The sequence below is a fragment of the Euleptes europaea genome, chromosome 17 (assembly GCF_029931775.1).
Source record: "Euleptes europaea isolate rEulEur1 chromosome 17, rEulEur1.hap1, whole genome shotgun sequence".
Classification (NCBI taxonomy): Eukaryota; Metazoa; Chordata; class Lepidosauria; order Squamata; family Sphaerodactylidae; genus Euleptes; species Euleptes europaea.
In genome coordinates this window covers 40,656,984-40,679,232 of record NC_079328.1, presented here as the reverse complement: position 1 = coordinate 40,679,232, position 22,249 = coordinate 40,656,984, and the positions used below count along the sequence as shown (strand labels likewise).

The following is a 22,249-nucleotide window of genomic DNA, read 5'->3' as shown; positions in this document are numbered from 1 at the left end:
GCATGGATCACCTGTACACTTGTAAATCAGAGACACCACAAGTATCCAGTGCACTCTCCTTCCACTTGGAAACTGGCCTTAAAAACCTAGGGTTGGATCCAGAGGTGACATTCCACCAGTAGAGCAATACTTCCATTGATGAAGGACAGAGCAGTTTTTGCCAGTTCCCACAGTAGAACCCCATTATTCCTCCCCCTCCGACTGGTCTTGAGTATAACCCCCGTGAGCAGAATTGGTGGGGGATATAGAGAAGTAGTGTTGGTTTTTATATGCTGACTTTCTCTACCACTTAAGAATCAAACTGGCTTACAATCACCTTCCCCTCCCCACAACAGACACGTTGTGAGGTAGGTGGGACTGAGAGAGTTCTGAGCGAACTGTGACTAGCCCAAGGTCACCCAGCTGGCTTCATGTGAAGGAGTGGGGAAAACAACCCAGTTCACCAGATTAGAGTCTGCTGCTTATGTGGAGGAGTGGGGAATCAAACCCGGTTCTCCAGATTAGAGTCCACTGCTCCAAACCACAGCTCTTAACCACTACACCACACTGGCTCAGCAGGAGGCAGGAAGCAGACAAGTTCCCCTCCATAATGGAGTGAGGCATCAGATCCAGCCCCTGTGCCATAACACTCAGAAAGGGTAACCACAACAATATAATTGCTACAGAAATGGTAGTGACACGAAGGGGGAAAAGGTTCCAGTGGTTTGAGAGTTTTGCTTGCTTGCTTTTTCTCTCGTTTCTGTCTTGTCCAGTACAAGCTTTGTGTTGTTTCTGCTGTTTTGTTGCTGCTGCCTGGAGTGAATTCTGGTTTCTGGTAGCTTGTTAGCACGCTGTTGAGTCTGGCCTTCAAGCTGGACTGAAGCACTTCCTGAATGCATTTCTGTGCACATTGTCACCTTTGTTCACCAGATTAGCAGAGGCTAATCTGGTGAACTGGATTTGTTTCCCCACTCCTTCACACGAAGCCAACTGGGTGACCTTGGGCAAGTCACACTCTCTCAGCCTCACTCACCTAATAGGATGTCTGTTGTAGGGAGGGGAAGGAAAGGGGATTGTAACCTGGTTTGAGTCTCCCTTAAGTGGTAGAGAAAGTCTGCATATAAAAACCAACTCTTCTTCTTCTTTGGGTAGCCTGTAAAACAGAAACCAAGCGGCAGTTCATTGTCCACTTACACTGCAAGTGTGCCCCGTATAAGGAAATCATTGCCAAAGATTTGTTAAATTTCCTACCAAGGCAGAATTGAATGCATTGTATGAAATAATGACTTGATGGAGGAAATTCGTGTACAAATATAGGTGAAGGCATGCATCCCTTGAGAAATTATAAGATGCTGAGCTTGTCTTGCACTGTTTCCTGATGCAAAATTGTTCTTAAGAGTTGCTACCTTTAATCAAAGAATAATTGTGGAAGCCCGGGATGAAAAAGCATTTAGAACCAAGGTACCTTGTCTCCCAATGAAAACAGTTACCTAACTCCTTCAGTTATAGCTCCTTGACTAATACACATTTAACTTGCTAAGGAAAGAGCAGTTGCTCTTAGGTGTAAATCAGCAAGCCCAGAAATTTTTTTGGAAAAACAAGAGCTTGGTTTTGTTTTATTAAGCAGGATCTTCAATTCTGTCTGTCTGGAAGAACACATTTTAAAAGAGATTTATATTGTGATACTCTGGAACTATTTTAACTTTTGCGCTAGGCCTGAGCAAGAGGGGATGGGTGTTATCAGTCCGAAATTGTAAGTGTTTGTCTGTTACTTGTTTTGACATATATTTGAATAGCTTGTCTTGTTTTTTATATTGATCATGATTTTATGCTATTGTTTTTACTTATATAAGCCACCTCACACAAATCTCCAGAGAGGTGACATATGAATTTGCTAAATAGATAACTATAAATATAAAATTGTCATCTGTGTATCTGCCTCCTTCATTTTCATGGGCAGCCCATTCCTGAAGGGGGGGGGCAGTTATGTAGCGGCTAGGAGTGGCACAGCCAAGCCGCCTCCGCAGAGGCTTCCCGGATGCCGAAAAGAAATTGAAAAGATTTTTAAAATAAAAAAGAAAATTAAAAAAAAGAAAAGAAAATGCGGGTTGTGCCACCAAAAACGGTGGCATAGCAAAGCCACAGTGCAAGCAGGCATTCCTGGGGCGAAAGTGGTTAGCAAGTTGCCTAAAGGCAGCGCTGGGCCTTGTGCTGTTGGAACACTGCGCCCAAGCCCTGCATTGCTGCATGGCGTCCCAGTTCCAGCAGGGATGCCACCTGTGATGGCATAAATGCCCTTTATCTTGGGTTAAATGGGCACTTACTCCGGCAGGGAGTAACACTGGCTCCTAAGGAGCTTCCCCCCCCCCTTTCAGGATTGCAGCCTACGTTATAAATGTGCAAATTTAAAAGAATTGAAAGTCAAATGTTGATTGTTGCATTCTTTGGTTGTATGCAGCTTAACTACTACTGGTTCACGTTTTTAAAGGTTCTTTTCCCCTCTGGCAAACAGATTTATTTGAGGTTTCTGGACTACCAAATGGAGCATTCAAATGAATGCAAGAGAAACTTTGTGGCTGTGTACGATGGAAGCAGCTCCATTGAAAACTTGAAAGCAAAGTTTTGCAGCACCGTGGCAAACGACGTGATGCTTCAGACTGGAATCGGGGTGGTGCGGATGTGGGCCGATGAAGGCAGTAGGCTAAGCAGATTCAGAATGCTCTTCACATCATTTGTGGATCGTAAGTATATTAATAGAATCATAGAGTTGGAAGGGACCTCCAGGGTCTTCTAGTCCATAATGCAGGAAATTCACAACTACCTGCTCCCCACACACCCCCAGGGAGCCCTGCTCCATGACCAGAAGATGGCAAAAAAAAACCCTCCAGGTTGAAATACCATTTTAAAAACCACACGAAAAGCATCATCCAGGGCTGAGCAACATGGCGTATGGGATCCAATTCTGTTTTCTGTGGTCTGGCAGAGGTTCCCAAACTTGGTGCTCCGTGAAACATCTAGTGCTCCATTAAGAGATTGGAAAGAAAAATGCTACTGTCATTCTGTTTAGTATATAGGTGCTCGGTGAAAATTAGTTCTCCGTGACTAATTTCTCTCCTGAAAAGTGCTCCATGACTCAAAAAGTTTGGGAACCTCTGCTCTACAGTATCATAGGAGCATGCCTATTATATTAGGTGCTGTGGAACACAGGCAGAATGCTGCTGCAGTCATCTTGCTTGTGGGCTTCATAGAGGCACCTGCTTGGCCACTGTGTGAATAGATTGCTGGACTTGATGGGCCTCGGTCTGATCCAGCATGGCTTTTCTTATGTTGTTATTCTGAAGTGATGCTTTTCATTAATGTTTATCAAATATCTGCTTGGAAGCAGTAATAATGTTTTTGGTTTAGTATATAGGTGCTAGGTGAAAATTAGTGCTCCGTGACAAATTTCTCTCCTGAAAAATGCCCCATGACTCAAAAAGTTTGGGAACCTCTGGTCTATGGGATCCAATTCTGTTTTCCTGTAACATTAAAAAGCAGCTGCAGCAGGGCAAAAAGTAGGTTAGGATGAAGGTGGTAGTCGGATGGGTGCCCTTCTGCCCCATGCCCTTTCCTTGACAGAAGTAGACTCCCCCAAGCTACTAGTAGCCATAGTATTGAGAAAATATACAGTATGGCTATCTATCTTTTCCCCACCAGGGCTTATTACTATTCATTTAGGGGAGGGATTACAGTTTCTATTGGGAAAACGGGATAAGGACACCCCTGCAGCATCTTGGCCCACATTTCGGCTACACCTTTGACCTTTAAACTATCAGCAGATCAGATCTCTTTGCATAACCTATAGTTAAATCAGAATACTTTTCAGGTTAGCCCTTGGAACAGAGATGTACGAATTGGATAACAAATGCTCGCAGCCATGGCGTCTGCAGTAAATCTAGGCAGTTTTAGCATACTATTTTAGTGTAATTTGGTATAATTTCAGCATACTATTTTAGTGTAATTTCACACTATGTGAAATGTTGTGTCATGATTGGGGAGGGAAGCAAAGGCTTTTACTCAGCGTGAGATTCATCAGGTGAAAATTACAGAGAAGGAGGAGATGGAGGCATACAGATTTCACTTGCAGCACCTTGCTTGGCTATAACCCTACTGTAGTGTTGTGTGCTGTGTGTACCGCGAGGCTTTTATCGTCTGTATTTTGAAAGTGCTGTAGTTTAAATTGAGGCAGTGCTGCAGCCTTTATCATAGATGAGACTTTAAGGGTATGCTATATATGGAAACTGGGTTTCTTTTTTAATAGGTCAGGAATTTAAAACTGGAAGACCCAGAAAGGATGGCTGACCAGTTTGATCTAAACCTATTCATCTGCAAGCTGTCTCCAATTAAAGTTGTACTTCTGAATCTGTTGGTGTTATTCACAGCCCTTTCAGAATGAAGTTTCATTGTTAAAAACAGATGGAAGGAGCAAGATGTTTAATTAAAAAGTCTTTTTAGTTGAATACAGATAGCTCCAGTGTGGTGTAGTGATTAGACTAGGATCTGAGAGACCCATGTTGAAGTGTTCACTCTTGTTTGAAGCTCACTGGGTGTCCTTAGAATCGTAAAGTTGAAAGGAGCCACACAGGCCACCAAGTCCAACCCCCTGCTCAATGCAGGATCAGCCCAGAGCATCCCTGACAAGTGTTTGTCCGGCTGCTGCCTGAAGACTGTCAAGAGAGGAGCAGCTCATCACCACCTTGAGCCAGTTAGTTTCACCTATCTCACAGGATTGTTGTGAGGATAAAATGAGGAAGGGAGAACCACATACTCGACTGTGAGCCACTTGGAGGAGGTGAGATTAAAAGAAGCTAGAGAGATAATATGTTCTCCTCTGAGGCTCCAGGCGTCTTGAGCAATGGGTTATTTTCCTTGATCCATCCGGGGAAGGCAGGACAAAAATCGAACTTCCTGTCTTCCTGGCGGGAAAATAGTCTGGAGCAGCCCAGTTTCCTCCTGCCTTCGTATGGGGAAAGTAGGTCTCTGACCTAGCTCTGTGCTTAGTCAGCGTAGTTTACTATTTACTTCTCTTCCTTCCTGTCTAAAACTTTATTCCTATCTTTCTAATCCTCCTCTCTTATCCTCCCAACCTTCCCCGTGTGTGTTTTCTACCTCCCTCTGGGGTTTTTTGTAAGCTGAGGGGATGGGGGAGCGATCCAAGATGGCCGACGCCATTAAGCCCCGGGAAGACGACCTATTGTCTGTGGAGGATTACCAGCTAGGTCTGGTACAATCAGGCAAAGCTCCTCCCGATTCTCCCAACGGCCGCAATAGCGAGCCCTTAGGGATTGAAGCAGAGGACGTGCGGGGAAGCGCGGAGTCCGAGCCGCTACAAGCAGCGCCGAAAAAGGCGCGAAAGTCCGCGCCAGCCAGATACGGACCCGGGAAGAAGAAACGCAGCCCCAAGCCTGCCGGTTCTTCAAAACTTACCAGCCACAAGGTGAAAGGGGGAAAGAAGCCTCATTCTTCCCCTGTATCTGCGCCTGTGAGAGCACCCGCGACTCCTCCAGCGGCTGTCTCCCCTGTTCCAGTGGATGATCCCTCCAGGGCTGGAGTTGGTAACGTACCCCCCCTCTCTTGAAGAGGCGGGAATTCGCCATTTTACTCAGCAAGAAGCTGATGATATGATTAATTATGCATTACAAAGACAGTGGCAAGCCTTCCAAGCTTACCAATGCAGGATTCCCCCCCCTTTCCATGGGCTGTTCCCCCCCCTCCCTCCCCCCATGGGCTCTCCTCCCAATCCCTCTGCTCAGGCTTACAGAGACTTTCCAGGGGGACTTCCAGGTCCTAGTCTGATGAACCCTACCCAGGATCAGACTCAACCTCCTGCTCCAAAGCAGTGGCCCACCAAGGCTGCAATAAAATCTAGGGGCCCTGAAACCCAATCTACACAATTGGACTCTACCTTATCCACTGAGTCGGATCCAGAGTTAGAAGAGGGCGAGTTTGATTCCGATGAGGAGTCCTCTCAGATGAACAGACTAATAGGCTTTTCAATGGGGACGACTACCAATCCTTACTGGCTAAGGCAATCTTAGCCTTAGAATTAAATGAAGAGGACCCCTCTCCTGAGGAAAAGGGGCCTAAATTAAAACAAGGGGTTAAGGAATGTTTTCCACGTAAGAAAGCCCCCCACAATTTGGTACCCTTTCCTGACCTATTCTCCAGAACGGTCAGGGAGGAATGGGATAATCCTTCAGCCACAAAACAGGTGCCTCCGGCAATTAAGAAATTATATTCCTTGGCACCACATGCCATGTCTTTACTTAAGGTACCCCTTGTAGACGCACCAGTAGCCGATCTGCAGAACCTGGGGCTGGTGCCAGAAGATGGTATGGGTACATTGAGGGATCAGCTTGACAGAAAGTCTGATTCCCTGACCAGAAAAGCCCATCAGGCTGCTGCCTTGGCCATTCAGGCCAACGCAACCATGTCTATTTTTGCGAGAGCCTCCTTTCTTTGGGTCAAGAAATTGATCCAACTGGTTCCTGATGATAACATCAGGGTTATCGGCGGCCTAGAGAGGGTCCTAAGCGCAGTCAGTCTAATGGTGGATGCCTCATTAGACTCTATTTCCTTCTCTGCCCGCTCCATGGCCTCAATCACCGCCGTCAGAAGGGCCCTATGGTTAAGAGCGTGGCCAGCAGATTTTAGGGCTAAAACCACACTTATGGCTTATCTTATTCAAGGGGAAAAGCTATTTGGAGAAAAATTAGAAAAAATCCTAATTGAGACAAAAGATAAAAAACATGTCATGCCCAGACAGTTGCGTAAAGAGCAGAGGTCTGCTAGTTACCAGCCCTTTTGTTCCTTTCGCCCCTCCAATAGGGGCAGGGCAGAATATAAGAGAGGATCATGGACCACGAATTTCCGGTCATTCCGCAGAGGCGGCCGGTTCCAAAGACCTCAATCTAACAGAGCTGACAAAGGGGACAAGTTTCCCAAAACCAACACCCAGTGACGCCCAATCCATGGGCATGGGGGGAGGCTTCAGTTTTTCAGACAGGTCTGGTTGGCCTCCAATCCCGACAACTGGGTTTCCAGGATAATAACCGATGGATATCTTCTGGAATTCTCAAGCAAACCACGGGACCGATTCATTTATTCCCCGATCTCCCTCAAAAGGGAGAAAAGAGACCGGACACTCAGGGCCATTCACCATCTCCAACAGATCAAGGCCATAGAACAAGTACCCATGCAGGAGAGACATCAGGGAGTCTACTCTATATTTTTCACCGTCCCGAAGAAAAATGGGGACTGGAGAGCTATTTTGGACCTCAAATATGTAAACAAAAAGATCATTCGCAAACACTTCAGAATGGAAACGCTCCGTTCTATTGTGGAATCCCTACGTCCAAACACATTTATGACTGCGGTAGACTTAACAGAAGCGTATCTGCATGTGCCTATCCATCCGCACCACAGACGCTTTCTGAGATTTGCAATCGGACAATCCCATTTTCAATTCAGAGCCCTGCCTTTCGGTTTGGCTTCCGCCCCGAGGGTCTTCACGAAAATCCTCGTCACCATCGTAGCGGCCATCAGGCAGGATGGAATCCAGATACATCCGTATCTGGACGACATCCTGATCTGTTCCCAATCCAGAACCCTGTCTCTCCAACATACATCTATAGTAATGCAATCTCTCCAACAGCATGGGTACTTGATCAATTTAAGAAAGAGTTCCATCACACCATCCCAATCTCTGATCCACTTGGGGGTCAGAATAGACTCTCAGACAAACACCTTATCTCTCCCATCAGAGCGAATTTCCAAGATTACCACCTTGACCTCAGCTCTTATCAAATCAAAGTCAGCTCACCTAATGCGACTGGCGAAACTCCTGGGACTGATGATCTCGTGCATAGCAGTGGTACCATGGGCACATTTCCATTCAAGGCCTCTGCAATGGTTATTAAGGCCCTTTCAGAAGGATATAGCCAGGAAAAGGGACAAATTGATTCCCCTTACCCACAAAACCAAACAGGGTCTGGTTTGGTGGACACGCAAGACAAATCTGCAGAGACCCAGTCATTACATTCACGACGAACCATTACAAGTGTTCACGGATGCCAGTCTAGAGGGATGGGGAGCCACATTCAACAGACGCATAGCCCAGGGACGTTGGTCATCACACGAGTCAAAACTGCACATAAACATTCTCGAACTAAGGGCGGTCAGACTAGCCCTGCTAGAATTCTCCGAGTCTCTCCGAGGTCATCATGTCCTCGTGAGGACCGACAACACCACTACAAAGGCACACACCAACAAGCAGGGAGGGACAAGATCATCCTCCCTACACCAGGAAGCAGTGGCACTGTTCACCTGGGCACAATCACACATACACTCGATCAGAGCGGAACACATAAAGGGAGCCCTCAACGTCCAAGCGGACTGGCTCAGCCGTCAGACTGTAGACGAGGGAGAGTGGTCCCTAGAAGCAGATGCCTTTCAGCTCGTTACTTCCAAATTCGGCGTACCGTTAGTAGACTTATTTGCCTCAGGCGAAAACAAAAGAGTACCAAGATTTTTCTCCCGTTACTTCCACCAGATGGCGGAAGGAACGGATGCACTCACCAGTCCATGGCCAACGGGACTGATGTATGCCTTTCCCCCACTACCAATAATTCCAAAGGCGCTAAGAAAGATTCAAAAAGAAAGAGCCAAGGTCATATTCATTGCCCCCTTTTGGCCACGCAGACCGTGGTTTGCAACTCTCTTGCAAATGTCAATACAGGAACCATGGAAAATTCCATCCCAATGGGGAACTCTCCGACAGGGGCCACTAGTTCACCCAGACCCCGAGTGGTTTTGCTTAACTGCATGGCTATTGAGCGGGGACTGCTTTTAGATAAGGGTTTCTCACAAGAAGTCACAGAAACCATTATGGAAGCGAGGCGTCCAAGCACCCAGCGCATATACAATGCGTCTTGGAAAGCTTACGTACGCTGGGCATGGAGAAAAAAGATCGACCCATTGAACCCAGGCGTGCAAGGGGTCCTCGAGTTCCTCCAGGAGGGAGTAAGGCTTAAATTATCAGCTTCTACCTTAAGGAAGCAAATAGCTGCAATTGCCACGGTAATCCCCAACTTAGAGGGGTGTTCCACATCCAGACACAAACATATAGTAGCCTTCCTAAAAGGAGTGTCACAAATCCAACCACCGATCTCTCACAGGTTTCCCTCATGGAGCCTTAATCTGGTTCTTAACGCACTGACTTGTGCCCCATTCAAACCCTTAGATTCAGTACCCTTAAAGTTCCTGCGCATGAAGGTTCTGTTTTTAGTAGCCATCACCTCCGCTAGAAGGATTTCTGAAATTAGGGCGTTGTCTATCAGGGAAGGTCTTTGTGTTTTCCACAGAGACAAAGTGGTCTTAAGGCCGGATCCAACTTTTCGCCCAAAAGTAAATTCTCCCTTTCACTCTTCGCAAGAAATTAATTTGCCTTCTTTTTGCCCAAAGCCCTCCTGCGCAAAAGAACGCGCCTGGCACTCCTTAGATCTTAGGAGAACGCTTAAAATATTTATCCATAGAACACAAGAATTCAGGGAATCTGATTACCTGTTTATAGGTATTTCCAACCCAAATAAAGGTAAGCGCATGTCAGCAGCGGCAATCAGTTATACTCTCAGACTCTGTATGGTCGAAGCCTATAAAGCCACTGGCACGCCAGTCCCAGAGGGCATAACCGCTCACTCCCTGCGTAGTGCGGCAACCACGGCTGCATTTAACAAACAGGCCCCACTAGAAGAAATTTGCAAAGCAGCAACCTGGTCCACAGTTTCCACCTTTATTAAGCACCACAAGATCAATACATGGTCTTCTGCACAAACATCCTTCGGACGAAGGGTGTTACAGCAGGTGGTTTAAGCAGTTTATTTCCCACCCGTTTGGGAGTTCTTGAAGGTCCCATTGCTCAAGACGCCTGGAGCCTCAGAGGAGAACGGAGCCTTGGATACCTACCGTGAAGGCTCCTTCTCTCCTGAGGCGAAGGGCGTCTTGCCCACCCAAAAATATATCGGGCATTAGAAGTATCAGGCATTAAAGGTAGCTCACAGTCAAATAGGATAAAGCTTCACTAGACTGACATTAAAGAATGTTCTGATTCTAGTTACTGGATTAGGTTTTCTCTTTGAGGGATGGTGGGTTTTTCTTACCTTTCCTATCCCGTATATACTGTTCCAATTAGTTATGTTTCTGTACTGGTTGTTTATGTTATCAGTTTTCGGTTATAATTACTTTCCAATGAGCTAGGCTAGTCGGGAACTGGGCTGCTCCAGGCTATTTTCCCGCCAGGAAGACAGGAAGTTCGATTTTTTGTCCTGCCTTCCCCGGATGGATCAAGGAAAATAACCCATTGCTCAAGACGCCCTTCGCCTCAGGAGAGAAGGAGCCTTCACGGTAGGTATCCAAGGCTCCGTTCTCAAATAGGTTGGTGACCCTAAATATCTGATTTTCTACAGTTGCGCTATATAGCAACTGTAGATAATCAGATCGATTGATATTATATTTCATATAATATCGTGGCGCAGAGTGGTAAGCTGCAGTACTGCAGTCCAAGCTCTGCTCACGACCTGAGTTCGATCCCCACAGAAGTTGGTTTCAGGTAGACAGCTCAAGGTTGACTCAGCCTTCCATCCTTCCAAGGTCAGTAAAATGAGTACCCAGCTTGCTGGGGGTAAAGGGAAGATGACTGGGGAAGGCACTGGCAAACCACCCTGTAAACAAAGTCTGCCTAGTAAATGTCGGGATGTAACATCACCCATGGGTCAGGAAAGACCCGGTGCTTGCACAGGGGGACCTTTACCTTGTTAATAGTAATTTAAAGAATATATGACATAACTAAAAGCATTGTCCACCTATGTAATTAACCAGCCTGCTGGAGAGTGGTTTTTTCGTATTTATTTTTTGTCATCAAGTCACAGCTGACTTATGGCCACCCCATAGGGTTTTCAAGGGAAGAGATGTTCAGACGTGGTTTGCCATCGCCTGCCTCTGCTTCACGACCCTGATATTCCTTAGAGGTCTCCCATCCTAAGCAGGGCTGACCCTGCTTAGCTTACGAGATCTGATGAGAGCAGGCTAGCCTGGGGCTGTCCAGGTCAGGGCATGGTTATATTACTGCTAGTATAATTTACTATAAATAACTGTCAGAAGAAAAAGATGCCAGAAGAACATAAGGTGGAAAAAATCAGTACTGCTGTGATGCTTTAAATACATGTAATATTAATGATGATTGTTTATACTTGTAGCCATAGCTGTGGGAGATATTCTGAATATGGCCAAAACATAACATTCATCTTCTTTAGACCTAAATTTTTGCATCGAAGTATGAAGTAATTACATATTGAAGGTGCATTTCAAAAAGTTCGGGCAGCTCATAACATTTGCTTTATTTCTCTCTCTCTTCCTTTCAGCTCCTTGCTCAGGCAGTACCTTCTTTTGCCATAGCAACATGTGCATCAATAATTCTCTAGTCTGCAATGGCATTCAAAACTGTGCATATCCTTGGGATGAAAACCACTGCAAAGGTAAATACAGTGCAGCATTTAGTCCAAAACTGTCACCTTGTTTGTGCCTGAGGACAGTTGTTCTCATCAGTGTTCCAAAGCTCTAAACAATATCCCTTCTCCAGCACCCAAGAGATCTGTCTACCCATGCTTGAAAAGCAATGGACATGATATATTTGAAGCCGCATGCTTCCATTTATTTTATGTATATGGCTTCTGAATCTGAGCATTGGTTCCACCAAAGCTCCTTGGTTTGAATTTTTTAAAAACCCATATAAATACATTTGATGTATGATGTTATATTTCTCGGCTGGCAGAGTCTGTTAGTTTTATAAGCAAACAATCAATTGCAGGTGAAGTCTAAATAATTTAAAGCATTTTTTTTTCTGCAAGTGAATCTTTGTATTTCTGGAGAAATTCCTTTTTACTTCAGGAAATGGTCTTGACAAAACACCACATTTAGTTTTTTAAGTTTTTCTCCTAGCACAAGACAGTGCTCTTAAGCGTCACACAAGTACCAGCCACCAAAGCTTTGTTAATGCAAATGACATAGTTAAATTGTGCAACTCCCTGTCCCAGGATGTGGTGACGACTGCCAACTGGGAAGGCTTTAAGAGGGGAGTTGACATCTTCATGGAGGAGAGGGCTATTCATGGCTACTAGTCAAAATGTATATTAGTCATGATGCATACCTATTCTCTCCAGGATCAGAGGAGCAGGCCTATTACATTAGGTGCTGTGGAACATAGGCAGGACAATGCTGCTGCAGTTGTCTTATTTGTGGGCTTCCTCGAGGCACCTGGTTGGCCACTGTGTGAACAGACTGCTGGACTTGATGGGCCTTGGTCTGATCCAGCATGGCCTTCCTTATGTTCTTATGCCCCTCCTGGCTGAAGACAATAAAATTGCCAGCTCATACCTTAGCTGGAATCTGACACCTAGAAGTTGACATAGAGGCTAGATTGTATCATTGACCCACGAGGATTCTTGGACCCACAAGGGCAGAGATAATAAATCCCTTGGCATGGAGGCAGAAGGGTCCATTTTGGCTGATTCCATCTGGGGGGATGACTTGCAAGAAGGAGCTCTCACATCAAGCTCCATCTTGGATGGTGGCCATGTCATGTGGATAGACAAAAGGCTGTCTGCCTGAATGGAGACTCCAAGGTAATAGGAAGCTTTTAGAACATGGCAGCTTCTAAGCTAAAAAAAAACTGTTTTAGAACTAAACCAGCTAGGGCATTTATAGGACTGAGGGACAGGATCTCGTGTTTATGTCTTCTCTTTGCATTCCTTGCCCAATCTATTGCTGCACAGAGAGTACATGTGGAAACGTTTTGTTTTTAATAAATTCTTTACTATTAAATTCTGGTAGTTGTTCCCCATACCTCATAGACCTCCATCATTCGAACTTGCTTTTTAAAAGTAGCATCGGGGGAAGGGGGGCAATCAGTCGCCAAACCATTTTTTCCCTGGGAGTGTGGCGGGTAGTACCTAAAAAGACCAGTCAGTGGCAGCATACCGAAGGAGACGTGAGAGAAACCCCCCCCCCTCTGAAAATCAGGGGAACCAGAAGAGTGGGTAGAGATATGGGAATGATCGCCAGGTGTCTAGACACCTCGGAGAGCCGGACAGAGCAACGTTTGTGGGTCATTGTGGCCATTCTGGCACAGTATTACTTGCATTAATCATTCCTCCTAGTCAGTAATGGTTTCTAGGAAAAAAACAATGCTCTAGATCAGGGCTTCTTAAACTTTTTCCACTCGCAACCCCTTTTTGCCTGAGAAATTTCTTACACACCCCCTGGGTATGCAGGTATATAAAATAAGTATACAAATCATCTACTGATAGTAAATCATAAAGAAGTTCATTTTAATTTTTTTTTAAAAAAATTGCGACCCCACCCCACCCCGCTTTTAGTTGTGCAACCCCGTATGGGGTCGTGACCCACAGTTTTAAGAAGCTTTGCTCTAGGTAACAATTTTGGTTCTTCTGCCTATGTTCTTTCAGTTCAGAAGCGTGCCCTCACATTAGCAAGTACAGTGGCTGAAACTTTGTGCTGTCTTTCTAGCTACAGAACCAGGTGTTGAAAATAACTTATCCTTTGTATTTTAGCCATAAACACAGTTCTAAGCTTTTTAATACCCAAGATATGACAATTTCACTATTTTTTCCCCTTTGGAATGTCTTATTTTATTCATAGTTGTACTTCTTGTCACCACCCAGAACAACGGCCTTTTCTTCCTGAACTTGCATGATTTCCCTCCCCCCTTTAAGCAGCTATATGGAGACAATTGCTATAATCTAGTAGTGCCATCTTGAGTGTTTTCAAATGAAGTACTATCAAATCTCTTCATGATTCTTGTCTGCAGCTGTTAACTCTCAGTGCCTGAGGGGTGGCAAACGTCATCCTATAACCTTCTATTAATCAAAGCAAATATAGTTTGTGAATCTGTCTTGCTATCATTAATCATTCATCTTCAAGAGATGTCATCTCTCCTAGACCTTACAGCTTTAGAATGTAAGGGTTGGTATAGTAGGACCTTCAATTTTCAGAAGAGCAGCTTGTTCAGGACTGAGATCAGTTTAAACTGGTTTCAGGGAGGAGAAAGGGAAGTGAGGAGGGAGGTAATTGGTGAAGAAAATCTGATTAATTGTATGAGGTTTAACCGACTAGTTAAAATAACATGAATACAACAGAAGAAGAAGAGTTGGTTTTTATATGCTGACTTTCTCTTACCCCTTAAGACAGACTCAAACCGGCTCGCAATCACCTTCCCTTCCCCACAACAGACACCCCTTGAGGTAGGTGGGGCTGAGAAAGCTGTAAGAGAGCTGTGACTAGCCCAAGGTCACCCAGCTGGCTTCATGTGTAGGACTGGCGAAACCAACCCGGTTCACTCATGTGGAGGAGTGGGGAATCGAACCCGGTTCTCCAGAACAGAGTCCACTGCTCCAAACCACCGCTCTTAAACACTACACCACACTGGCTCCCAAGGACATGCTTTGTTTTTAGATGAGGCTTGTGTGTTTTGCAGCAAGCACAATCTTAGAAGGGGCGTTCATTCCTGAGAAAGAGGGGGGAGGAGGAACACATCCTCCAAGACGGCACTCTGTCATCTGCAGTTTGTATGCATATTTATGTACATTAAAGCGATTTACAATGTGTTGCCCAATTAATCACTCCTTTTTAGTCATCCAAACACAATATTTGAACTCTTTCTCCCTTCTGATTTCCCTTTCTCTCTCTCCCTCTGCCTCTTCTGAGCATATGTCCCCCTCCCCCCCATCCACTGGCAGCCATCTATTTCGCTTGTAAATGTGCAGAATCCTTGCATGCAGCCACATGTATACAACCTACTGTTGACTGCATAAAGCCCTGTGTAATGACATCAAAAGAGGATTTGAAAAGGGTATCTTGGACTTCCTCCTAAAACTAGCCTACCAGGGAATGAGGCAAGAGAGAGAAAAGTTCCTGCAGTCAAAAGATTTGCTCTCTGCAGCTCTCCTGGTTAGGCTATAGTGTTAGGCCTCTGTTGCAGGGAGAAAAAAGCCTCTCACTTTGTTTCAGTATCCTTTGTTTCCTGGGGGCTTCATGTCCTCTGCCCTCCATGTGGTTTGCTTCTCGTGCAGAAGAAGAAGAGTTGGTTTTTATATGCGGACTTTCTCCACCACTTAAGGAAGACTCAAACCGGCGTACAATCACCTTCTCTTCCCCTCCCCACAACAGACACCTTGTGAGTTAGGTGGGGCTGAGAGAGTGTGACTAGCCCAAGGTCACCCAGCTGACTTCACATGTAGGAGTGGGGAAACAAACCCAGTTCACCAGATTAGCCTCCGCCGTTCATGTGGAGGAGTGGGGAATCAAACCTGGTTCTCCAGACCAGACGCCACTGCTCCAAATCACCGCTCTTAACTACTACACCTGAAATTATTGAAGTTCTAAAAAGTAAACCCATCTCGTGTTATTTTGTTTTAAAAAAAACAACAAACAGGAATTCTTTGACCAGTCTTCATCCATACGTAAAGTTACATGAACTTGTAGTAAGAATGCTGTTATTCACCCATCTGCCTCAATAGGTCTGTGAATGCAGGAGATGTTTCTAGGGATTTGATATATGTTGGGCCTTCTGCTAGCTAGAAGCGTATTCTGTAATTACTGTGTTGTAATGCTGCTCCAGGGTGTTGCTTTCAAAATCGAAATAAAAATACATGAGCTCAGTTGGGAGGTCAAACTAATAAATTATTCAATTATTCAGTGTTTTTATTTAGTGCTAATGAGATCTAAAGTGGCTGTTTATCACATTAGATACACAGCCATCATACTTCCAGGTTTTAGAAAGAGATGCATCTCGGGAGAAAATATGTTATTTGTATCATTTTGCAAAAGGAACTCAATATGTCTCTGTATAACCAGAGCTGGAAAATACACTGGCTGCATTCAGATGTCGGTGTTAACTGCAGAAAAATGAACATGCTCACAAATACATCTTGTTGCTAGACTTCCATGTGCACCTCAGTCTTTTCCCTCCTCTCTTGATTAGAAAATTGCAGTTAAAAACTTACTCTGCTTATCTGTGACATGCAAAAGCATGTTAACCGGTCCCATTCCCCCCGGCACTACTAACCAGGATCCTAAACCAAGGTTTAATCCAGTCTCAGTTTCTCTCCCTTCACCCTGCCACAAAACAAAACAGGTTTGTAATGGCCATTAATCCACACACCTGCATTCCTATATCACAGATAACCAAAGGTAGTTTTTGAATGTGATTCTCTTCACGAGGAGGGAGGAGTGAAGTTCAGCAAGACTATAGCTTTTTATACATTTTTACTTCACCACAGTGAAATACAGCATCTCAATACAGCCATGTGACACTGAAGAGAATTAGCGCAGATGGTTGGTTCGCCTACTTGTCTTTACTGGCAAATACTGGAATAAAAATTAAAGTAGAATGTAGTGTGGAAATCAACAAGCATTTAAAAAATGCCTTTAAATGAGAGAGAACTTAGATTTCCAGTTTAAAAACAATGTCATCTGGGGATAGATACTTTCGGCCTGGCTATGCTTCCTTTGAAACCAACTGAAAGAGTACCACCAAACTAGAGAATAACCTTGATGAAATTCAAGAAGAGGTCTTCAGGGTAACCATACCCTTTTTTAGAAGGGAGTTAGTGGACCACAACTCTCTTGGTACATTGTTGCCATGGTGAGTTTGTCTACTCTTTAGAAATATGGATTGTTCACTGCCAGCGCATCTTCTGAAGCCTTTGAATTCGTGGATCGATCAAGCCCAGTATATGCTGAATACCCATATGTTATATTGCTCCAGTCAAGCCAAAGAGATAAAATTTTTAGACATCCTAAATGACTGTGCCCTTGAACAGTTGGTCATAGACCCAACCAGAGGGGAGGCGATCCTGGATTTAATACTCTGTGGTTCTGCCAGTGATTTAGTGCGGGATGTGGATGTAGTTGAGCCAGTTGGCAATAGTGATCACAATGGCATCAAATTTAATTTACATGCAACTGGGAAAGTGACTGGGAAATCTCACACAATTACCTTTGACTTTAAAAGAGGGAACTTCTCTAAAATGAGAAAACTGGTAAAGAGGAAGTTGAAAGGAACAGTTAGGGTTAAATCTCTGGAAAAGGCTTGGGGGTTGCTCAAGTCCACATTACTAGAGGCTCAGCTAGCTTGTATACCGCAGGTCAGGAAAGGTAGTAATAAGTCCAAGAGGTCACCACCATGGCTAATGGGTAAGGTGAAGGAAGCAATTAGAGGAAAAAAGTCTTCCTTCAGAGACTGGAAGGTTTGCCCAAACGAGGCAAACAGAAGCAAACAAACTTGCCCAAAGGAAATGCAAGCAGATAATTAGAGATGCAAAAAAAGATTTTGAGGGGCATATTGCTAAACACATCAAAACAAACAATAAGAAATTCTTTAAGTATATTAGGAGTAGGAAACCATCTAGGGAAGCAGTTGGACCATTGGATGACAATGGGAGTAAAGGAACTCTAAGGGAGGATAAAGCGATTGCTGAAAAACTAAATGAATTCTTCTCATCTGTCTTCACTGTTGAAGATACAGGGCAGATTCCTTCTCCTGAACAGAGATTTTGGAGAGGGGAAAATGAGGAACTGAGGCAAATAGTGGTAACAAGGCAGGAAGTCCTAGAACGTCTAGACAAACTGCAAACTAACAAGTCACAGGGACCAGACGGTATTCATCCTAGAGTTCTTCAAGAACTCAAATGGGAAATTGCTGAACTTCTAACAAAGATATGTAATATGTCCCTTCAATCAGCCTCTGTACCAGAGGACTGGAGAATGGCCAATGTAACACCCATTTATAAAAAAGGTTCCAGGGGGGACCCAGGAAATTATAGGCCAGTTAGCTTAGCGTCTGTTCCGGGTAAATTAGTGGAAAGCATTATTAAAGATAGAATTGTCAAGCATATAGAAGGACAAGGTCTGCTGGGCAAAACCCAACATGGCTTCTGTAAGGGTAGGTCCTGTCTCACTAACCTATTAAGAGTTTTTTGAAAGCGTCAGTAAGCATGTGGACAGGAATGAGCCTGTGGATATTGTGTATTTGGATTTCCAAAAAGCTTTTGACAAAGTCTCCCACCAAAGACTGCTAAGCAAACTTCATAGTCACGGGATAAGAGGACCAGTCCTCTTATGGATTGAGAGCTGGCTGAAAAATAGGAAGCAGAGAGTAGGAATCAATGGTCAGTTCTCCCAGTGGCGGGACGTGAGCAGTGGGGTGCCTCAGGGATCTGTGTTGGGACCGGTGCTTTTCAACCTGATCATCAATCCTGGAGTTGGGGTTAAACAGTGTAGCCAAGTTTGCAGATGACACCAAATTATTTAGGTTGGTTAAAACAAAATCGGACTGAAGAGCTCCAGAAGGATCTCTGCATACTGGAAGAATGGGCATTAAAATGGCAAATGAGATTCAATGTGAGTAAGTGTAAAGTGATGCATATTGGGGCAAAAAATCCCAACTTCACATATACACTGATGGAATCTGTGCTGGCAGCAACAATATGTCTCTGTATAACCAGACTAAGAAAGGGATCTTCGGGTGGTAGTGGATAGCTCAATGAAGATGTCAACCCAGTGTGCGGCTGCTGTAAAAAAGGCAAATTCCATGCTGGCCATAGCTAGACGAGGAATAGAGAATAAAACTGCTGATATCATACTGCCCTTGTACAAATCTATGGTGAGACCACACTTGGAATACTGTGTACAGTTCTGGTCACCACACCTAAAAAAGGATATTACAGAGCTTGAGAAGGTGCAGAAAAGAACAACCGAAATGATTAGGGGACTAGAGCAACTGTCCTATGGGGAGCGGTTAAGACGCTTAGGGCTGTTTAGCTTGGAAAGAAGGCGGCTGAGGGGAGACATGATAGAGGTCTATAAAATTATGCATGGTTTGGAGAGAGTGGACAGGGAGAGGTTTTTATCCCTCTCCCATAATACTAGAACACGGGGTCATCTGCTAAAGCTGGAGGGTGAGAGATTCAAAACAGATAAAAGGAAGTATTTTTTCAACCAACGCATAGTTAAATTGTGGAACTCCCTCCCCCAGGATGTGGTATGGCTGCCAGCTTGGAAAGCTTTAAGAGGGGAGTGGACATATTCATGGAGGAGAGGGGTATTCATGGCTGTTAGTTAGAATTGATACTTATGCTGTATACCTATTCTCTCTAGTATCAGAGGAGCATGACTATTGTTTTGGGTGCAGTGGAACACAGGCAGGATGGTGCTGCTGCACTCGTCTTGTTAGTGGCTTCCTAGAGGCACCTGGTTGGCCATTGTTTGAACAGACTGCTGGACTTGATGGGCCTTGGTCTGATCCAGCAGGACCTTTCTTATGTTCTTATAGATCTCTTCTGATCAGGTTTCTTCCACTGCCAGTGAACGAACTGTATTCCTTTGCATTTGTACAACCTGTAGACACTTACAGAAAAGCAGGGTTATTCTACATGTAGGAAATTCAGCTTATGCTGAAATAGGTTTGTATTGGATGCAGTCCTCTTGTGAAGCGCCTCCTTTAGAGGTAATACGCTGTGGCTGTCAGCGAGGGTCTCCCCACCACCACCAAATCATCCAACATATTTAATCACTCACTTGAATTAGAGAATTTTCCCCTTCTGTGGCTTAATCAGTGCTGAATCATTCTAAATGTCACAAGGGAGGGGAGGGGCTGTGGCTCAGTGGTAGAGCATCTGCTTGGCATGCAGAAGGTCCCAGGTTCAGTCCCTGGCATCTCCAGTTAAAGGGACTAGGCAAGTAGGTGATGTGAAAGACCCCTGCCTGAGACCCTGGAGAACCACTGCCAGTCTGAGTAGACAATACTGACTTTGATGGACCAAGGGTCTGATTCAGTGTAAGGCAGCTTCATGTGTTCATGTGTTCAACTACTTGCACCGCTTTGGAGAGGAGGGAGAATTTTAAATTTTCTTTACAAAATTTCTCAAGCAATGCTTAAATTTTCTTGCTCTTGTAAATGGGATTGCAGCCATGTGCTTCATGTGACAGACAGGCTTAAAAGTGCTCACCTCTTCTCTTTGTTCCTCTATAGAAAAGAAGAAGACGGGACTATTTGAGCAAATCACCAGAACCCATGGGACAATAATTGGGATTACTTCAGGGGTTGTCTTGGTTCTCCTCATCATCTCAATCCTGGTGCAGGTTAAGCAGCCACGGAAGAAGGTGATGGCATGCAAAACCACTTTCAACAAAACTGGCTTCCAGGAGGCGTTCGACCCTCCTCATTACGAGCTCTTCTCATTGAGAGACAAAGAGATTTCTGCCGACTTGGCAGACCTGTCCGAAGAACTCGAAAACTACCAGAAAATGAGGCGATCTTCGACCGCTTCCAGGTGCATTCACGACCACCACTGCGGCTCTCAAGCCTCTGCGGTGAAGCAAAGCAGGACCAACCTCAGTTCGATGGAACTCCCTTTCCGCAATGATTTTGCACAGCCTCAGCCAATGAAGACCTTTAATAGCACCTTCAAAAAAAGTAGTTATACTTTCAAACAGGGTCACGAGTGCCCGGAACAGGTCATAGAAGACAGGGTGATGGAAGAGATCCCGTGCGAAATCTACGTGAGGGGTCGAGAGGACGTGGCGCAGGGCTCCTTGTCAATGGACTTCTAGTCTCATTTCAAAAGTGAGATGAGTGTATGTAAATATTATATATATATATATAATATATATATATATAAAGTTATAATTTTCATGTACATAAATGTATCATATGGGATTTGGTGGAGAAATGGAGTGTTCACCTTTTTAAAAAAAACTTCATTTATCTTTGCCCCCCTAAAGGAAAGCTCTTCGTAAAGCAAATTTCTTCCCTTGAAATGCCCATTTGGTTGAAAAACAAAACAGGTTTTGCATGGGACACCTGCTACTTGGATGTTTAAAGAAAATCCACAAATATGAAAGTCACTACAAAAATTTTTCTACCTTCCTTTGGTTGCAGCTTCTTTTTTCAGGTACTTGGATTTTCAGTTTGAAACTTTAATTACATTAGTAATAAAAATAAGGGGGCCCAGCACCACACAGTCTAACGCTCAAGTGTTCCTTTAGTTTGTCAAACTGTAGCTTAGAGCTACTGTGCTGCTGAGTGCCAGTTAAGGCTCAGATGAGTTACGTTGCATACATCTGGTTTGTCTTGACTGATTTTATTTGCTGCATTTTAAATCATTGGCTCCTTGAACCTTCCGTTCTAAGCTCATTCCTGAGCCTGGGGGCCGATTGGGCTCAGGAGGCGGCATGACCCCGCCTCCAGCGTAAGTGTTCCTTATTCCGTGATAAGAGGCACGCTGGTGGCGAGGGCAGTTCCATCGGCGCCTGGGTGCAGCAGAGCTGCACGCCGCTCCCCCGGTGGCGCAGTCACTCCAGGACGTAAATCACAGAAGAGACGTGGCACCAGCGGGGGGCGGGGGGAGCTGATGTCAGCTTCCACAGCCCCTCCAGGCTGGGAATACCCCGTCCAGCAACAGCGTTGCTGTGCCAGGTTTTTCCTGGCACAGCCTCGCTGTTCTCAATGGGGCAAAATTACCCATTTTTTATTTTAAAACTTTTAAAAGGCTGCATTTTTGGGTTTTTTTAGACTTTTGGCGGCCAGCAAACCTCTTTGGAGGTGCTGCGGCTATGCCGTCCATGGCCGCCAAAAGGCTCAGGAATGAGCTGCCCGGCTTTCTGTACAAAGAAATAAGCAGTGTCCTGGCAGTTTAAGTTTGGTGGTGTTAGGCCAGCGTTATAGAACCTTTATAGCAGCACAAATGTGTGTGTAAAGTGCCGTCAAGTCACAGCTGACTTATAGCAACCCCATAGGGTTTTCAAAGCAAGAGACTAACAGGTGGTTTGCCATTGCCTTCCCCTGTATAGCAACCTTGGTATTCCTTAGTGGTCTCCCATCGAGTTACTGACCCTGCTTAGCTTCCGAGATCTGAGGAGATCGGGCTAGCCTGAGCCATCCAGGTCAGGGTGCAAATAGGATTAATTCAAGTTCTGTTTATTGCAAAAAAGTTTTGTTTTTTTAATGGTGGGTCGGCCTTTTTAATCTTTATTTCATCTTGGGATTCAGTTCCCTTGTGGAACCGAGGCTTTCGACAGACAATAATCAAAGGGTGGATTCAGCATGACATTGCTGTACATGCTGATGACTTAGTTGTGTTACTCCTTGCAACTGAAT

The 22,249-nt window shown here is 44.8% G+C and overlaps 1 protein-coding gene across 1 annotated transcript in view; it reads left to right on the top strand.

The window, feature by feature from the left end:
- Positions 1-20,814, top strand: part of NETO2 (neuropilin and tolloid like 2) — a 50,993-nt gene extending 30,179 nt beyond the window's left edge. The window contains exons 6-8 of the mRNA XM_056862576.1: positions 2,492-2,720; positions 11,436-11,549; positions 20,123-20,814. Coding sequence (XP_056718554.1) covers positions 2,492-2,720; positions 11,436-11,549; positions 20,123-20,703 — 924 coding nt within the window. The 3' untranslated portion in view covers positions 20,704-20,814. The remainder of the gene's footprint in view (positions 1-2,491; positions 2,721-11,435; positions 11,550-20,122) is intronic.
- The last annotated feature ends 1,435 nt before the right edge of the window (positions 20,815-22,249 follow it).